The 17,030-nt window shown below is 43.3% G+C and overlaps 2 protein-coding genes across 2 annotated transcripts in view; both read left to right on the plus strand.

The window, feature by feature from the left end:
- LOC121272136 (fibrillin-1-like) overlaps positions 1 to 17,030 on the plus strand; it is a 639,088-nt gene that overhangs the window by 36,956 nt on the left and 585,102 nt on the right. The window lies entirely within an intron of this gene.
- On the plus strand, positions 13,225 to 13,683 carry LOC121272137 (dolichyl-diphosphooligosaccharide--protein glycosyltransferase subunit DAD1-like). Its single transcript, XM_041178629.1, has one exon. It carries the CDS (start codon positions 13,225 to 13,227, stop codon positions 13,564 to 13,566), a length of 342 nt encoding a protein of 113 aa, XP_041034563.1. The 3' UTR covers positions 13,567 to 13,683.

A 17,030-nucleotide genomic window follows, 5' to 3' on the forward strand; every position in this document is an offset into this window, starting at 1 on the left:
TACCAAAGAAGGAAAAGTGAAGAAGTAAAGTTGACCATCACGTGTCAACTATTTGCGTACATCAAGATGAGAGTTATCAGTGCTAACAAACCCACACTCTGTCCTGTGTCAGTAATTAGCAACCAGTTATAAATCTCTAAGCAAGTGGTGTCATCAAGAACAATGAGTTAAAATCATTTTAGCCAAGGTTGTTTCACCCAGAAGTGAAATCTCTCTCATTAACAGCACTGTGGGTGTACCTACACCACATAGACTACAATGGTTCAAGGAGGCAGCTTACCACCACCTTCTCAAGGGTTATTAGGGATGAGCAATAAATGCTGGCTTAGCCAGTGATGCCAACATCCCAGGAATGAATAAAAAAAATGTAATCTTCTGGACATTTTCAAATACATGGTACATCCAGAGATCCATAAGTAGCACTGTCAGTACCGAGCTCTGCCCACTGTTATACCAAAGCTACTTCAATTCTAAGAGAAACCTGAAAATTGCTGCTGGAGCGAAGTCAAGTTTCTGCGCATTGAGTTACTGAGCACTAATTTTGAGTGCAGTTAGCCTGTACTTTCTAACTATTTTTGCATGCTTCCAAGTTGTTATACAGAGAGTTTGTTCTGTATAAAACAGTACTGTGGATGTATGTACAGTAATTAAGCTTCTTATTGCTGGCATATGAAATTTGCTGGCATATTAGGTAGTTGAGAGGAGTGTACACAATATTCCAGTGCTACTGTGTAGCAAATGTGTGTGCAGCTAGCTCTCCTATTGAGTTGGCATTTCAGGGGAGGCTTAATTGAAATGTATACACTTTGATAAGTAATTGGCTTCTTGGTTGTTGGCACACTCATGCATTCTGCCTGGGTATATGTTGCAGAATTGAGTCAGGTTTACGTGCTGATACTGTTGTGCTCCAAGTTTTAAGATAAATTTTCAAAAGTCGTAGACACTGCTGAGTGATGTAGACTTGTTATAGCACCATATTACATACAAATTAAGTTTAGTTAGTCCAGTGATTTCTTTCCTTTTTTTTGTGTATCCTTTCGCCCTAAGGTTTTTTTGGTGACTGAGTAGCCTGGGTCAGAAGATTGCAGATTCAAATTTCACTTCAGGCTTGATCACACAATCTAGTCTGACACTTTAATAATCTTCTCAAGGAGTGCTGGATTATCAGAGATGCCAGGTTTTAGATGAGCCATTAAACTAATGCCCCATCTGTTCCCTCAGATTACATAAAAGATCCTGTGGCACTATTTGAAGAGTATTGGTGTTTTCCTCAGTGTCTTGGTCAATATTCACTCCTCAACCAAAATGACTAAAAAACATTATTTCTTTGATGTTTTGGGACATTGTTGAGTGCAAATTGGCTACATTTCAAAAGTGGCTATGCTTCAAAGAGCACTTCATTGGCTGTAAAGTAAATTGGGACATCTTGAGGTTCTGAAAAGTGTTGAAGTATAGTATAAATGCTAGCTCTTTATTTTCTTTCTCTTTCGCCGCCACCTGATGATTTTTAGGATGAACACCTGGTGGTGGCCATGGTTTGGCTGGGCTGACACCAATTGTGTACAGCCTTTTGTTGAAACTATCTGCTTTGCTTATTTTAAAATATTTGCTTGCTTCTGCTGGTCTGAAAGGTCATTCTGATTAGTTGAGTTGACTACAGTTACAACTGCCATCTCCATACCTATTTCTCTAGTATTTTCAGTCCTGTTGCAAATAATTTTAGCAGATAACCAATGAGCAACAAGCAAGGAAATGTACATAACAATCCAAAAACATGCACATTTTTGATTTTTTAGTTGGTCAGAAGAAAAGCAAATGTTAAAGTACATGTGCATACACTTTGCAATTGAGCTGAAATAACCATGCCCAGCAAAGGTACCTATTCCTCCATTTCATTTACAAAAAAATGCAATTAATGGCATCTGCATTCTCGAATACCCACATGTGGCTAGTGATAACATGATCTAAAATATCATATGACTTTTTGACAAAACAATTATGATTGTGGATTTGGCGCCAATCAACTTTGTCCTGGATTATGTCAAGCTTCTTGTGTTGTTGGAGCTACACTGATCCAGGCAAGTGGGGAGTATTCCATCACATTCCTGACCTGTGCCTTGTAGATGGGACAGGCTTTGGAGAAACAGGAGGTGAGTTACATGTCACAGGATTCCTAGCCTCTAACCTGCCTGCTGTAGCCACAGTATTTATATGGCTAGTCCAGTTCAGTTTCTGGTCAATGGTAACCCACAGGATGTTGATAGTGGGGGATTCAGTGGTAATGCCATTGAATGTCAAGGGGTGATGGTTAGATTCTCTCGGAGATGGTCATTGCTGGCACTTGTGTGGCGCGAACGTTATTTGCCACTTGTCAGCCCAAGCCTGGATGCTCTCCAGCTCTTGCTGCATTTGGACATGCACTGCTTCAGTATCTGAGGAGTCGCAAATGGTGCTGAACATTGCACAATCATCAGCGAACATCCTCACTTCTGACCTTATGATGGAAGGAAAGTCATTGATGAAGCAGCTGAAGATGGTTGGGCCTAAGACACTACCCTGAGGAAATCCTGCAGTGATATCCTGGAACTGAGATGACTGGCCTCCAACAACCGCAACCATCTTCCTTTGTGCTAGGTATGACTCCAACCAGTGGAGAGGTTTCCCCTTGATTCCTATTGAGTCCAGTTTTGCTTGGGCTCCTTGATGCCACACTCTGTCAAATGCAGCCTTGATGTGAAGGGCAGTCACTCTCACCTCACCTCACCTCAGGAGTTCAGATCTTTTGTCCATGTTTGAACCAAGGCTGTAGTGAGGTCAGGAGCTGCGTGGCCCTGGCGGAACCCAAACTAGATGTCATGAGCAGGTTATTGTTAAGCAAGTGATGCTTGATAGCACCGTTGAAGACTCCTTCAATTTACTGATGAGCGAGAGTAGACTGATGGGGCAGTAATTGGCTGGGTTGGATTTGTCCTGCTTTTTGTGTACAGGGTACACCTGGGAAATTTTCCACATAGCCAGGTAGATGCCAGTGTTGTAGCTTTTTTAAATTATTTACGGGATGTGTGTTTCACTGGCTGGGCCAGCATTTATGGCCCATCCTTAGTTGCCCTTGACAAGGTGGTGGTGAGCTGCCTTCTTGAACTGCTGCTGTCCATGTGTTGTAGATACACCCACAGTGCTGTTAGGAAGGGTGTACTGGAACAGCTTGGCAAGGGGTGCACAAGACTTCTGTACTATTGCAAGTACACTGTCAGGGCTCATAGCCTTTGCAGCATCCAGTGCCTTCAGCAGTTTCTTGATATCACACGGAGTGAATCAAATTGACTGAAGACTGGCATCTGTCATGCTGGGGGACCTCTGGAGGAGGCAGAGATGGATCATCCACTTGGCACTTCTGGCTGAAGACTGTAGAAAATGTTTCAATCTTATCTTTTGTTGTCTTGTCACTGTTGTGCTTGGCTCCCCCATCATTGAGGATGGAGATATTTGTGGAGCCTCCTCCTCCAATGAGTTGTTTAATTGTTCACCACCATTCACGACTGAATGTAGCAGGACTGCAGAGCTTAGATCTGATCCATTGTTGTGGAATTGCGTAGTTCTGTTTATCACTTGCTGCTTATCCTGTTTGGCACACAAGTAGTCCTGTGTTGTAGCTTCACCAGGTTGACACCTTTTTTAGGTATGCCTGATGCTGCTCCTGGCATGCCCTCCTGCACTCTTCATTGAACCAGGGTTGATCTCCTGGCTTGATGGTAATAGTAGAGTGGGGGATATGTCGGGCCATGAGATTACTGGTTGTGTTCGAGTACATTGCTGCTGCTGCTGATGGCCCACAGCGCCTCATGGATGCCCAGTCTTGAGTTGCTAGATCTGTTCGAAATCTATCCCGTGTAGCATGGTGGTAGTGCTACACAACACAGTGGAGGGTATCCTCAATGTGAAGGTGGGACTTTATCTCCACAAGGATTATGCGGTGGCCACTCCTACCAATACTGTCATGGACAGATGCATCTGCGGCAGGCAGGTTGGTGAGAATGAGGTCAAGTATGTTTTTCCCTCTTGTTGGTTCCCTCACCACCTGCTGCAGAGCCAGTCTAGCGACTATGTTCCTTTAGGACTTGGCAAGCTTGATCTGTGGTGGTGCTATCGAGTCACTCTTGGTGATGGACATTGAAGTGTGAGGTGATGTATTTTGGGAGAATTAACACAGCAAGGGAATACACGTTGAATTGCCTGACCCTAGGAAGTACAAAGGATCAGAGGGACCTTGGTGTACATGTCCATAGATCACTAAAGGCAGCAGCACAGGTAGATAAGGTGGTTAAGAAGGCATATGGGATATTTGCCTTAATTAGTCAAAGCATAAAATATAAGAGCAGGGAGGTTATGTTGGAGCTGTATAAAACGCTAGTTAGGTCAAAGCTGGACTACTATGTGCAATTCTGGTTGCCACACTATAGAAAGGATATAATTGCACTGGAGACGATGTAGAGGAGATTCACCAGGATGTTGCCTAGACTGGAATGTTTCAGCTTTGAAGAGAGATTGGATGGGCTAGGGTTGGTTTCCTTAGAGCAGGGAAGGCTTAGGGGGGGACCTGATAGAGGTATACAAAATTATGAGGGGCATGGATAGGATAGATAGGAAAAAACATTTCCCCTTAGAGAAGGTGTCAAAAACCAGGGGGCATTGATTTAAGGCAAGGGGCAAGAGGTTTAGAGGGGATTTGAGGAAAAATCTTGTCACCTAGAGGATGGTTGGAATCTGGAACATGCTGCCTAAGGGGGTGGTAGAGGCAGGAACCTCACAACATTTAAGAAGTATTTAGATGAGCACTTGAAACGCCATAGCATTACAGGGCTACGGGTCAAGTGCTGGAAAATGGGATTAGAATAGATAGGTGCTTGATGGCCGACACGGACATGATGGGCTGAAGGGCCTGTTTCCATGCTGTATAACTCTATGATCAAGTCCCTTGCCACCCTCAGTGCTTTCTCCATGTGGTGGTCAACATGGAGGAGCACTTATTCATCAGCGGTACGTGGTAATCAACAGGAGGTTTCCTTGCCTATGTTTGGGCTGATGCCTTGAGACTTCATGGGATCCAGAGTCAATGTTGCGGACTCCCAGGTCAACTCCCTCCTGACTGTATACCACTGTGCTGCCACATCTGGTGGGTCTGTCCTGCAGGTGGGACAGGACATACCATGGGACGGTGATGGTGGTGTCTGGGACATTATCCGTAAGATATGATTCCGTGAGGACGACTGTGACAGGCTGTTGCTTGACTAGTCTGTGAGACAGCTCTTCTGATTTTGGTACTAGCCCCCAGATGTTATAAGGAGGACTTTGCAGGGTCCACGGGGCGAGTTTGCCATTGTTGTTTCCGGTGCCTTGGTTGATGCCGAGTGGTTCCTCTGGTTTCCCTCCTTTTTAGAGACTTCATAGTGATTTGATAAAACTGAGTGGCACTAGCCCCTAGATGTTAGTAGGGATGTGGGTAAGTAAGTGTGAATGTACTTACACCACCAAGAAGGCAGCTCACCACCACCTCCTCAAGGGTATTTAGGGATGGGCAAAGTTTCAGAGGGCATTTTAAGAGTCAGCTAAATTGCTGTGTGTCTGGAGTCACATGTAGGCCAGATTTCCTTCCCTAAAGGACGTTAGTGAACCAGATGGGTTTTCACAACAATTGATAATGGTTTCATGGTCATCATTAGACCCTTAATTCCAGGTATTTATTGGATTCAAACTCCATCAACTGCTGTGGCGGGATTCGAACCCGAGTCCCCAGAGCATTACCCTGGGTCTCTGGATTACTAGCCCAGTGACAATATCACTATGCCATCACCTCCCCAGCTCTTGCAGCATAGGAGTGGAGATCTCATGATCATTTTCTCTGTGATTGGGAAATCAATTCTGTGACAGTGCCGTCTTTTATTTAATCTATTTTGTCAATTTTAAGAATGTTCGTTTTTATTCATTTATGGGATGTGGGTGTCGCTGGCTAGGCCAGCATTTGTTGCCCACCCCTAAATACCCTTGAGAAGGTGGTGGTGAGCTGCCTTCTTGAACTGCTGCAGTCCATGTGGTGTAGGTACACCCACACTTACTTACCCACATCCTTACTAACATCTAGGAGAGCTGTTTCACAGACTTAGTCAAGCAACAGCCTGACATGGTCATCCCCATGGAATCATACTTTACAGATAATGTCCCATACATCACCATTGCCATCTCTGGGTATGTCCTGTCCCACCAGCAGGACAAGCCCAGCAGAGGAAGCGGCACAGTAGTATACAGTCGGGAAGTAGTTGCCCTGGGAGCCCTCAACATTGTCTCTGGACCCCATGAAGGCTCATGGCATCAGGTCAAACATGGGCAAGGAAACCTCTTGCTGGTTACCACGTACTGATGAATCAATGCTCCTTCATGTTGAACACCACTCGGAGGAAGCATTGAGGGTGGCAAGGGCACAGAATGTACTCAGGGCGGGGGACTTCAATGTCCATCACCAAGAGTGGCTTGGTAGCACCACTACTGACCGAGCTGGCCCAGTCCTAAATGACATAGCTGCTAGGCTGGGTCTGCGGCAGGTGGTGAGGGAACCAACAAGAGGGAAAAACATACTTGACCTCACCCTCACCAACCCACCTGCCACAGATGCATTTATCCATGGTAGTATCAATACCGCGCAGTCGTTGTGGAAATGAAGTCCTGCCTTCACATTGAGGATACCCTCCATTGTGTTGTGTGACCTTATAGTGTCATAAAAATTTACAGCATGGAAAGACGCCCTTCAGCCCATCGTGTCCACGCCAGTCATCATTCCCCTGTCTACTCTAATTCCATTTTCCAGCACTTGGCCCGTAGCCTTAAATGCTATGGTGTTTCAAATGTTCATCTAAATACTACCTAAATGTTGTGAGGATTGCCGCCTCTATTGCCTTTTCAGGCAGTGAGTTCCATATACTCCACACCCTCTGGATGAAAGTTTTTTTTCCTCTAAACCTCTAGCCTTTTATCTTAAATCTATGCCCCCTGGTTATTGACCCCTCCACCAAAGGGAAAAGTTTCCTCCCATCCACCCTATCTATGCCCCTAATTATCTTGTACACCTCAATCAGATCCTCCCTCAATCTTCTTTGCTCCAAGGAAAACAGCTCCAGTCTATTTCAACAACTCTCCATAGCTGCAACGTTCCAGCCCAGGCAACATCCTGGTGAATCTCCTCTGCACCCTTTCTAGTGCAATCATATCCTTCCTGTAATGTGGCGACCAGAACTATACACAGTACTCCAGATGTGGCCTAACTAACATTTTATACAGCTCCATCATATCTTCCCTGCTCTTGTATTCAGTGCCTCAACTAATAAAGGCAAGTATCCCATATGCCTCCTTAACCACCTTATCTACCTGTCTTGCTGCTTTCAAGGATCTATGGACATGTACACCAAGGTCCCTCTGATTCTCTGTACTTCTTGTGGTCCTACCATTCATCATGCACTCCCTTGCCTTGTTAGCCCTCCCAAAATGCATCACCTCACAGTTTTCAGGATTAAACTCCATTTACCACTGTTTTGCCCATCTGACCAGCCTGTCTATAATCATCCTGTTGTCTAAAGTTTTCTTCCTCGCTATTTACCACACCACCAATTTTCGTATCATCTGCGAACTTACTGTTCATACCTTCTACATTCAAGTCTAGACCATTAATGTACACTACAAACAGCAAGGGACCCAACACCGAACCCTGTGCCATGCCACTGTACCATCGGCTTCCAGTCACAAAAACAGCCTTCGACCATCACCCTCTGTCTCCTGCCACTAAGCCAATTTTGAATCCAATTTGCCAAATTTCCCTGGATCCCACGGGCTCTTAGCTTCTTCACCAGTCTCCCATGCGAGACTTTGTTAAAAGCCTTACTGAAGTCCATGTAGACTACATCAGCTGCACTACCCTCATCTACAGACCTAGTCACTTCCTTGAAAAATTCAATCAAATTTGTTACACATGATCTCCCCCTGACAAAGCCATGCTGTCTAACCTTGATTAATCCTTGCCTCTCCAAATGGGGATTAATTCTGTCCCTCAGAATTTTTTTATGATGGAAGGAAGATCACTGATGAAGCAGCTGAAGATGGCTGGGCCTCAGACACTACCCAGAGGAACTCCTGCAGTAATGTCCTGGATCTGAGATGATTGACCTCCAACAATCACAACCATCTTCCTTTGTGCTAGGTTTGACTCCAACCAGTTGAGCATATTCCCCCTGATTCCCATTGAGTCCAGTTTTGCTAGGGCTCCTTGATACCACACTTGGTCAAATGCTGCCTTGATGTCAAAGGCAGTTAATCTCACCTCACCTCATGTTTGAACCAAGGCTGTAATGAGTTCAGAAGCTGAGTGACCCAGACAGAACCCAAACTGAGTGTTACTGAGCATGTTATTGCTAAGCAAATGCCGCTTGATAGCACAGTTAATAAGCCCTTCCATCACTTTACTGATGAGCGAGAGTAGACTGATGGGGCATTAATTGGCCGGGTTGGATTTGTCTTTTTTGTGTACAGGACATACCTGGGCAATTTTCCACATAGCCGGGGAGATGCCAATGTTGTAGCTGTACTGGAGCAGCTTGGTTAGGGGTGCAGCAAATTATGGAGATGTCAAATTCTGGAGCACAAGTCTTCAGTACTATTGCTGGAATATTGTCAAGCCCCATAACCTTCACAGTATCCAGTGCCTTCAGCCATTTCTTGTTGGAGTGCTTTCCCTTTCTGCTTGTTTTTTTTTGAGATGTGACACCTGAACTATTACTCCTATGTGATTCCTAGAAGAAGCAAGAGGTTTGCATGCTTTCATCGACAGCCTGTAGAATTCTGATGGCTTTACTTTTCCTTATGCTATGCATTACAGTGATGCTGCATCTAAGCCTGTCAAACTTTGTTTGTGGCTGATTAGTTCTGATAATGTTCTGGCACATCTGCTGTTAGTTGTTTCCAGACACTTGATGAGTCAGTTGTGGTGTTGAGAGTTGGCCACCTAGATGCAGGTATTCCCTGGCTAAAAAAAATAATTTTATGCACCTATTAGGTTTGGGAATCTGTGCATCAAAGTTGACTCTGTAATTCCCTTGTGTGTTAAACAAGCCAAGGGTGTCTCTTTAAGACTGAAGCTGAAGGGCTCCATAGCAGCAGTGTGATCATTTGTTGGACATGCTCCCATGGCATCTATAGCCTCTGTCACTAGTGCCACAGGGATTGCCACATGCTTCTTGGCAGACTACAATACAGACAGCTGCTCATTCATGGCAGCATACATCTGGCCTGTTCCTTAATATTTTCCAGATCTTGCAGTGTATTTTACATGGACATAAGTGACTCATAGGTTGCCTGGCTTGGCCAGCAGCAACATTTATATGCAGGTTATATGAGGTTAGAATCCTTAGGCAGTGCAACAGTGACCAGAAAACTGCTGGACCTCTAAACAGTTGGCACATGGCCTTGGGTAGCCACTTCCATTTGCTTCTCATCAGACACACACTGTGACTCATCTTATGCTATTTCCTCAGCCTTGGTATGTAGATCTTCTGTACCTTGTGTAACTGTCCTGGTGTTTGATGAAGCACTGAGAGATCCCAAGCATCTAGGAATGTTATTTCTACATTAAAAGTGCTTGAATAAAAGGACTTAAATTCATATACTGTAGCACCTTTCATGACCACCAGACGGCCCAAAGTGCTTTGCAACCAATGAAATACTTTTTTGAATTATAGTCACTGTTGTAATGTAAGGAATGCAGCAGCTATTTGCACATGGAAAACTCTAATAAACAGCAGTGTGATAATCAGATAATCTATTTTGTGAAGTTGATTGAGGGATAAATATTTGTCAGAAAACTGGGGATAGCTCCCCTGCTCCTCTGAAATAGTGATTATGGGATCTTTTATGTACATCTGGGAGGGCCCTGGTTTAACATCTCATCTGAAAGACTGCACTTTCCTCAGTACTGCACTGGGGTGTCAGCCTAGATTGTTGTGTTCAGATCCGGAGTGGGCTTGAAATCACAACCTTCTGACTCAAGTGAGATTATTACTAACTGAATCATGGCTGATCCCTAAATTTCATTTAAGATGATACTGAATTGCTCAGAGATTAGCTGGAAGGAATCGATTACCCCCAAAAATGAAAGGAAACAAAATATCACCCTGGTGCCTGTGATCACAGTTAGGTACAATTTCCTTTGAATGAAACTTTCTGTGATCCTAGTAAACTAAAGTTATATACCTACCTGTGTTACTGTTAGTACAAAGGTCTATGGGTGAGTAACGAATAGCTGATGTCATTTGTTCACTGTTAACTACAAAATCTGGTCCAATGAAAGCACCTAGAACAATGTGACAAATTTGTGAAATACATCTGTATTCTTTATAAGAACATAAGAAATAGGAGCAGGAGTAGGCCATTCGGCCCCTCAAGCCTGCCCCACCATTCAATAAGATCATGGCTGATCTGCTCCAGACCTCAACTCCTCTGTTGTGACAGCTATTCATAGCCCTCAATACTCTGATATTTTAAAAATCTATCTATCTCCTCTTTAAATACTTTCAGTGATCTAGCCTCCACAATTCTATGGGGTAGAGAATACCAGATATTCACCACCCTCTGAGAGAAGAAATTCCTTTGCATCTCAATTTTAAATGAGTGTCCCCTTATTCTGTAACTATGTCCCTTAGTTCGAGATTCCCCCACTAATGAAAACATCTACTCGACATTTACCCTGTCAAGGCCCCTCAGGATCTTATACGTTTCAATAAGATTACCTCTCATTCTTCTAAACTCTAATGAATAAAGGCCTAAGCTGTTTAGCCGTTCTTGATAAGTCACCCCCTTCATCACAGGAATCAGCCTAGTGAATCTCTTTTGAACTGCCTCCAATGCCAGTATATCCTTTCTTAAATATGGGGACCAAAACTGTATACAGCACTCCAGGTGTGACCTCACCAACACCCGTACAGTTGTAACAAGACCTCCCTATTTTTAAACTCTAACCCCCGAGCAATACAGGCTATAATTCCATTTGTCGCCTTAATTATTTGCTGCATCTGCTTGCTAACCTTTTGTTTTTCATGCACAAGAACACCCAGTTCCCTCTGTGCTGTACTTTTTTGGAATGTGTCTCCATTTAAATAATAGTCTGCCTTTTGATTCTTCCTACCAAAGTGCGTGACCTCACATTTTCCTACATTAAACTCCATCTGCCAAGTTTTTTGCCCACTCACTCAACCTATTTATATTCCCTTGCAGATTCCTTATGTCCTCATCACAACATGCCCACCCACCTATTTTTGTATTGTCAGCAAATTTGGGTACATTACATTCTGCCCCCTCCTCCAAGTCATTAAAACAGATAGTAAATAATTGAGGCCCTAGAACTGCTCCTTGTGGCACTCCATTAGTTATGTCTTTCCAACCTGAAAAAAAAAGACCCATTAGTCCTGACTCTGTCTTCTGTCCGTTAACGAATCCCCAACCCATGCAAATATATTGCCCCCACTACCATGAGCTCTTATCTTGTGCTCTTATCTTACCTTTTATATGGCACCTTATTGAATGCCTTCTGGAAATCCAAATACACTACATCTACTGGTTCCCCGTTATCAACTCTGCTTGTTATATCCTCAAAGAGCTCTAGCAAATTTGTCAAACATGATTTCCCTTTCACAAAACCATGTTGACTCTGTTTGATTGTGTTAAGCTTTTCTAAATGTCCTGCTATTTCTCCCTTAATAAGGGACTCTAGCATTTTCTCAATGACAGATGTTAGGCTGATTGGCCTATAATATCCTGCTTTTTGTCTCCCTCCCTTCTTGAGCAGGGGCGTCACATTAGTGGTTTTCCAGTCCGCCACTTTTGAAAACAGTGCTTCTGACATGTTTTCCTTCTTCCTTAACCGAGGTTCCCCACCCACGGTGGTTGATAGGGCCCTCAACCGTGTCCGACCTATCTCCTGCACCTCTGCCCTCATACCACCTTCTCCCTCCCAGAACTATGATAGGGCCCCTCTTGTCCTCACTTTTCATCCCACCAGCCTCCACATTCAAGGGTCATCCTCCGCCATTTCTGCCAACTCCAGCATGAATGCCACCTGCAAACATATCTTTCCTTTACACCCCTTGTCGGCATTCTGTAGGAACTGTTACCTCCAGGACATCCTGGTCCACTCCTCCATCACCCCCAACACCCTTCCACGGCACCTTCCCAAGCAATTGCAGAAGGTGCAACACCTGCCCCTCTACTTCCGCGCTCCTCACCATCCAAGGGCCCAAACACACTTCCTCGATTTGGTCTACTCCATTCGCTGCTCCCAGTGTGGTCTCCTCTGCATTGAAGAGACCAAATGCAGACTGGGTGACCACTTTGCAGAACACCTTCGATCTGTCTGCAAGCATGACACAGACTTTCCTGTCCCTTGCCATTTCAATATGCCACCCTGCTCTCATGCCCACATGTTCGTCCTTGGCCTGCTGCAATGTTCCAGTGAAGCTCAACGCAAACTGGAGGAACAACACCTCATCTTCCGATTAGGCACTTTACAGCATTCCGGACTTAACATTGAGGTCAACAACTTCAGACCATGAACTCTCTCCTCCATCCTCACCCCTTTTTGATCCCCTTTTTCAAACGTTTATTAATTTTTCTATGTATATTTTTCCCACCTATTTTTATTCTTTTCAAATTTATTTCCATTTTTATTCATTGTTTTATCCCCATCTTTTAGCCTGTTTTGATATTTTTCCCCCATGCTGTTCTCTCAACCACCCCCCCCCCCCCACCAACTAGGCCATCTGTCACTTCCTCATTCTTCTTTCTACTCTTAATGTCACCATTAGCACCTCCTTTAGCCAGTATCACCTCCATCAACACCCCTTCGACCTATTGTTTATGACATCTTTTGCAATCTCCCCTTTGCCTCCACCTATCACTGGCCTTCTATCCAGCTTCACCTATCCCACCCCCCTTAAACAGTATATATTTCAGACTATACTGCTATAGGGTCAAGTTTGTAAATGTTTTCAGTTCAAACCTTTTGGCACTTTCTATACCTTGGTGATGGGGGACACAGTGTTAATTGTACATTCATTATGTGCAGGTGGTGGGCATTAACTGGAGTTTCACTTGTGCACAAATAAACACTTATTGCAGCTCGGCCTCCCTGTATCGATGCGTGGGTCGGTGTTGTCGGTGCTCAGCCGCTTCTCTCAGGAGTACGCGGCGGGGACTCCGCTCCGGCTCGAGCTGCTGGACTCGTACCTGCTGTACATGGCGCTGAGCGGAGTAGCTCAGTTCCTTTACTGCGTGCTGGTCGGTACTTTCCCCTTCAACTCCTTCCTGTCCGGATTCATCGCTTGTGTGGGGGTCTTCGTGCTGGCAGTTTGCTTGCGGATACAGATCAACCCTCAGAACAAAGGAGATTTCATTGGCATCTCACCTGAGCGAGCATTTGCAGACTTCCTCTTTGCCAGCACCATTCTTCATCTAGTGGTGATCAACTTCATAGGTTGAGTGTACACATTGTCATGCAGCAGAAATAATGAGAGGAACCGAAGCTCGTATTGCCGCTGCAATGGATCTGTTTGAACTTTGTTTACACATTTTGTTTTGTTCCGTATATACATATAATAAACACTTATTGCAACTAGTGTGGTTGAGTTAGGCGATGTAAGCTTCTAATGTTTAATTCTGCATATAAGTGTAAGGCTGAATAAAGATTGGCTCTAGTACTAGCCCTCACTAACTACCTTTCTGGAGTAGAACAAACGACATTGACCCTTTTCTGCAATTTGTTCCTATGAATGCTGTAATCAGGTGATTTAAAGCAGGGGGTTGTGAATGCCCATCTGTGCAGTCAAGTGCCACTTGTTTCTCCCTCATTCCTTCAAGCAAACGTTCCCTGCAGTCATCTGTGAAGTAGATTTTGACTCGTTGCATTCTTCACCAAAATAGTTGCAATAACGGTTCGTCTGGTCTCCCTTGTGCTATGTTTGTTAGTTCATCACAATGAACTGCTGCTCAATTAATTTAAATGTCTCCCTGCTGTTCAGGTGTAAAAGTGCATGTTTTAGCACATCCACTGAAATCTTGAGAGATTTTATTTGCTTTGCTATTTTACGTTTGGAGTAATGTAGGGGATTGTCCTTTTTTACATGATGTAGTATTTGCAAATTTCAGTTGTACTGGAATATGTTATGACCAGGTGAGAGGGTTGAAATGGCTCTCCTCTATTCATCCTCCTAGGTTGGGCACAACAAAGATTTAAGTTTCCTTTTCACGAGGATATGCCTTTTTGAAATTAGAATGTATTGACCTATTTATGCAGTGAGCAATAAGGAGTCAATTAAACAGGTTTTCTTTGAGTTAAAGAAAGAGAAATTTTATTAACCATTAAGCCCGAGGCAAAAAAAAAAATAAAATCACGATGTCTCACACACAGGTATCAGAAATTACGGAGATTAGAGTCCAAGAAAAAAAAATTAAGAGAATGTAAGCTAAGTGTCCTTTGATTGTCTTGGAGGTGTAGATTTTTAAAAGTTGTGACTGATATGGGTTAGCTGATTTTGTGGATGCAATCAGATGTAGATGTTACAATTATTACGAGATCTTGGTTCACTGGTAGAAAGTTGACTTCTGAACTGGGTAATACACTTGTTCCAACGGAGAGAGTGAGATCTTCCAGTCTGGCTCTCCTGCTAAAGTCTTTTTTGCAATCTCTCAGTAGTGGCTGCAGACTGGCCTATTATGCTTCACCCATTGTGTGTATCCTGGAGGTTTTGGGTGTGCCTGTCTGTGACAGCCATTGTTTCAATATCCAGCACATTGCATTTTAAAGTCTCTCCCTTAGACAGTGATGAGTTTTGATGGGTCTCTGGACTTGCTTGTTTTTCATCTTCACCTTGAAAGATGGCCTTGCATTTTTAAGCAGTTTGTTCTGTCTCATTTCAAATTGCAAAATTTCAAGTCAGTTGAAAGTTTGAAAATCATATTTTCAAAATTAAAGGGGCATAGCCTTGTGACAAATAGCGCTGAAAAATATTTTTGGCCATTGGGCTAGATTTTAGCAAAGTGCCTTGAAGTTTTAATGTATTAAAAGTGCTATATAAATGCAAGTCATTGTAATTCCCTGTTGACAGTTAGATTGGACTCTGCTGTATCTTTGTTGATGAGGTCAATTTTCTAATACAAAAACAGAATTACCTGGAAAAACTCAGCAGGTCTGGCAGCATCGGCAGAGAAGAAAAGAGTTGACCTTTTGAGTCCTCATGACCCTTCAACCCTTTTATCAATTTTCTAATGGTTCAGTGGAATATTTATTTGTACACAGAGTTCATGTATTTTTGTATTGTTTTGGTGCACCTCATCTTACCTTATTTAGTATTTTTAAAGCTGTTTTTATAGGAGTTTAACTACGCGTGTACTACTGCGATATACAACTAAAGCATTTTTACTTTTTAGAAATCTATCTCGTAAATTTAGTTAGATTTGATGATGATAGCTGCTAATTGTATGGGTGTTACCAGCAATGACTTAAATGCCAGAAAAATATTCTCACCACATGTGGGAAAATTGCCACTTGCCTTGTTGCCATTTGAAATCTGTTACTTATGTTACACATGGTTTACTAATTGTTAGCGTTTTCTGCCCAGACTATGATTTGGATGCACCAATTATCAAGCTGCATGCTACAAGAAAAAGTTGCAATAAAGGAATACTGAAAGGAAGGGTCTCAAAAATCTCCATTAAGCTGAATCATATTGTGAGGGGGCCAAAATACTTTGCTTTGGTTTTAGTTTGAGTCATTTTGTAGTTGAGGTACATGGACTTAAGAGCCTTGCACTAAGGTTGTCTTGATTTATGAGTAATTCTCATAATATTCCTTCAAATACTAATAGAATCATACAATGGTACAGCACAGATGAAGGCCATTCAGCCCAGCATGTTTGTGCTGGCTCTCTGAAGGAGCAATTCACCTAGTGCCACTCTCCTGCCTTCTCCCCATAGCCCTGTGCATCCTTCCTTTTCAGATAATCAATTTCTTCTTGAATGTCTTGATTGAACCTACCTCCTCCGCACTCTCAGGCAGTGCTGTCCAGATTCTAACCACTTGCTGCATTAAAAAAATGTTTTTCCTAATATCATCATTGCTTCTTTTGACAATTAGCTAAAATCTGTGCCCTCTGGTTCTCCATCCTTCCACCAGTGGGAATAGTTTCTCCCTATCTACTCTGTCCAGACCCTTCATGATTTTGAATACTTCTATTAAATCTCCTGTAAACTGTCTCCTCCAAGGAGAACAGTCCTGACTTCTCCAATCTTTCTACATAACTGAAGTTCCTTATCCTTGGAACCATTTTCATGAATCTTTTTTGCACCCTCGAAGGCATTCACATCCATCCTAAAGTATTGTGCCCAGAACTTGACACAATACTCTAGTTGAGGCTGAACCAGTGTTTTATATAGGTTTAAAGTAATTTCCTTGCTTTGTACTCTGTGCTTCTATGATAAAGCCCAGGATGCTGGATGCATTATTAACTGCGCTCTCAACCTGTCCGGCCACCTCCAGTGGTTTATGCACATATACACCCAGTTTCCTTTGCTTCTACAATCCCTTTAGAATTGTACCTTTATGTTACATTTGTCTCTCCGTGTTCTTCCTACCAAAATGAATTGTTTCACATTTCTGCACATTGCACTTCATGTGCCACCTGCCCACCCGTTTCACCAACTTGTCTATGCCTTTTGAAGTCCTAAATTCCATTTCTAAGACCGTTTTCATGAATCAGCCTAAGGCCGCTACTTTTGGTCCTGCAAAGTGCCCAGTCTACCTCCGGTTACCCTGGGAGGGTAAGCTGTCTCAAAAATTTGAGCAACAGGTGAAGCTAGCCATTGAATGCTGTTACTATGCCATAGCAACACAAGTGGCATTCTCCCCTAACAGAATGTTGCCATTAAGCCAGAAAGATGCTCTGCCT

Source organism: Carcharodon carcharias, chromosome 32 (genome assembly GCF_017639515.1).
Source record: "Carcharodon carcharias isolate sCarCar2 chromosome 32, sCarCar2.pri, whole genome shotgun sequence".
NCBI classification, from domain to species: Eukaryota; Metazoa; Chordata; class Chondrichthyes; order Lamniformes; family Lamnidae; genus Carcharodon; species Carcharodon carcharias.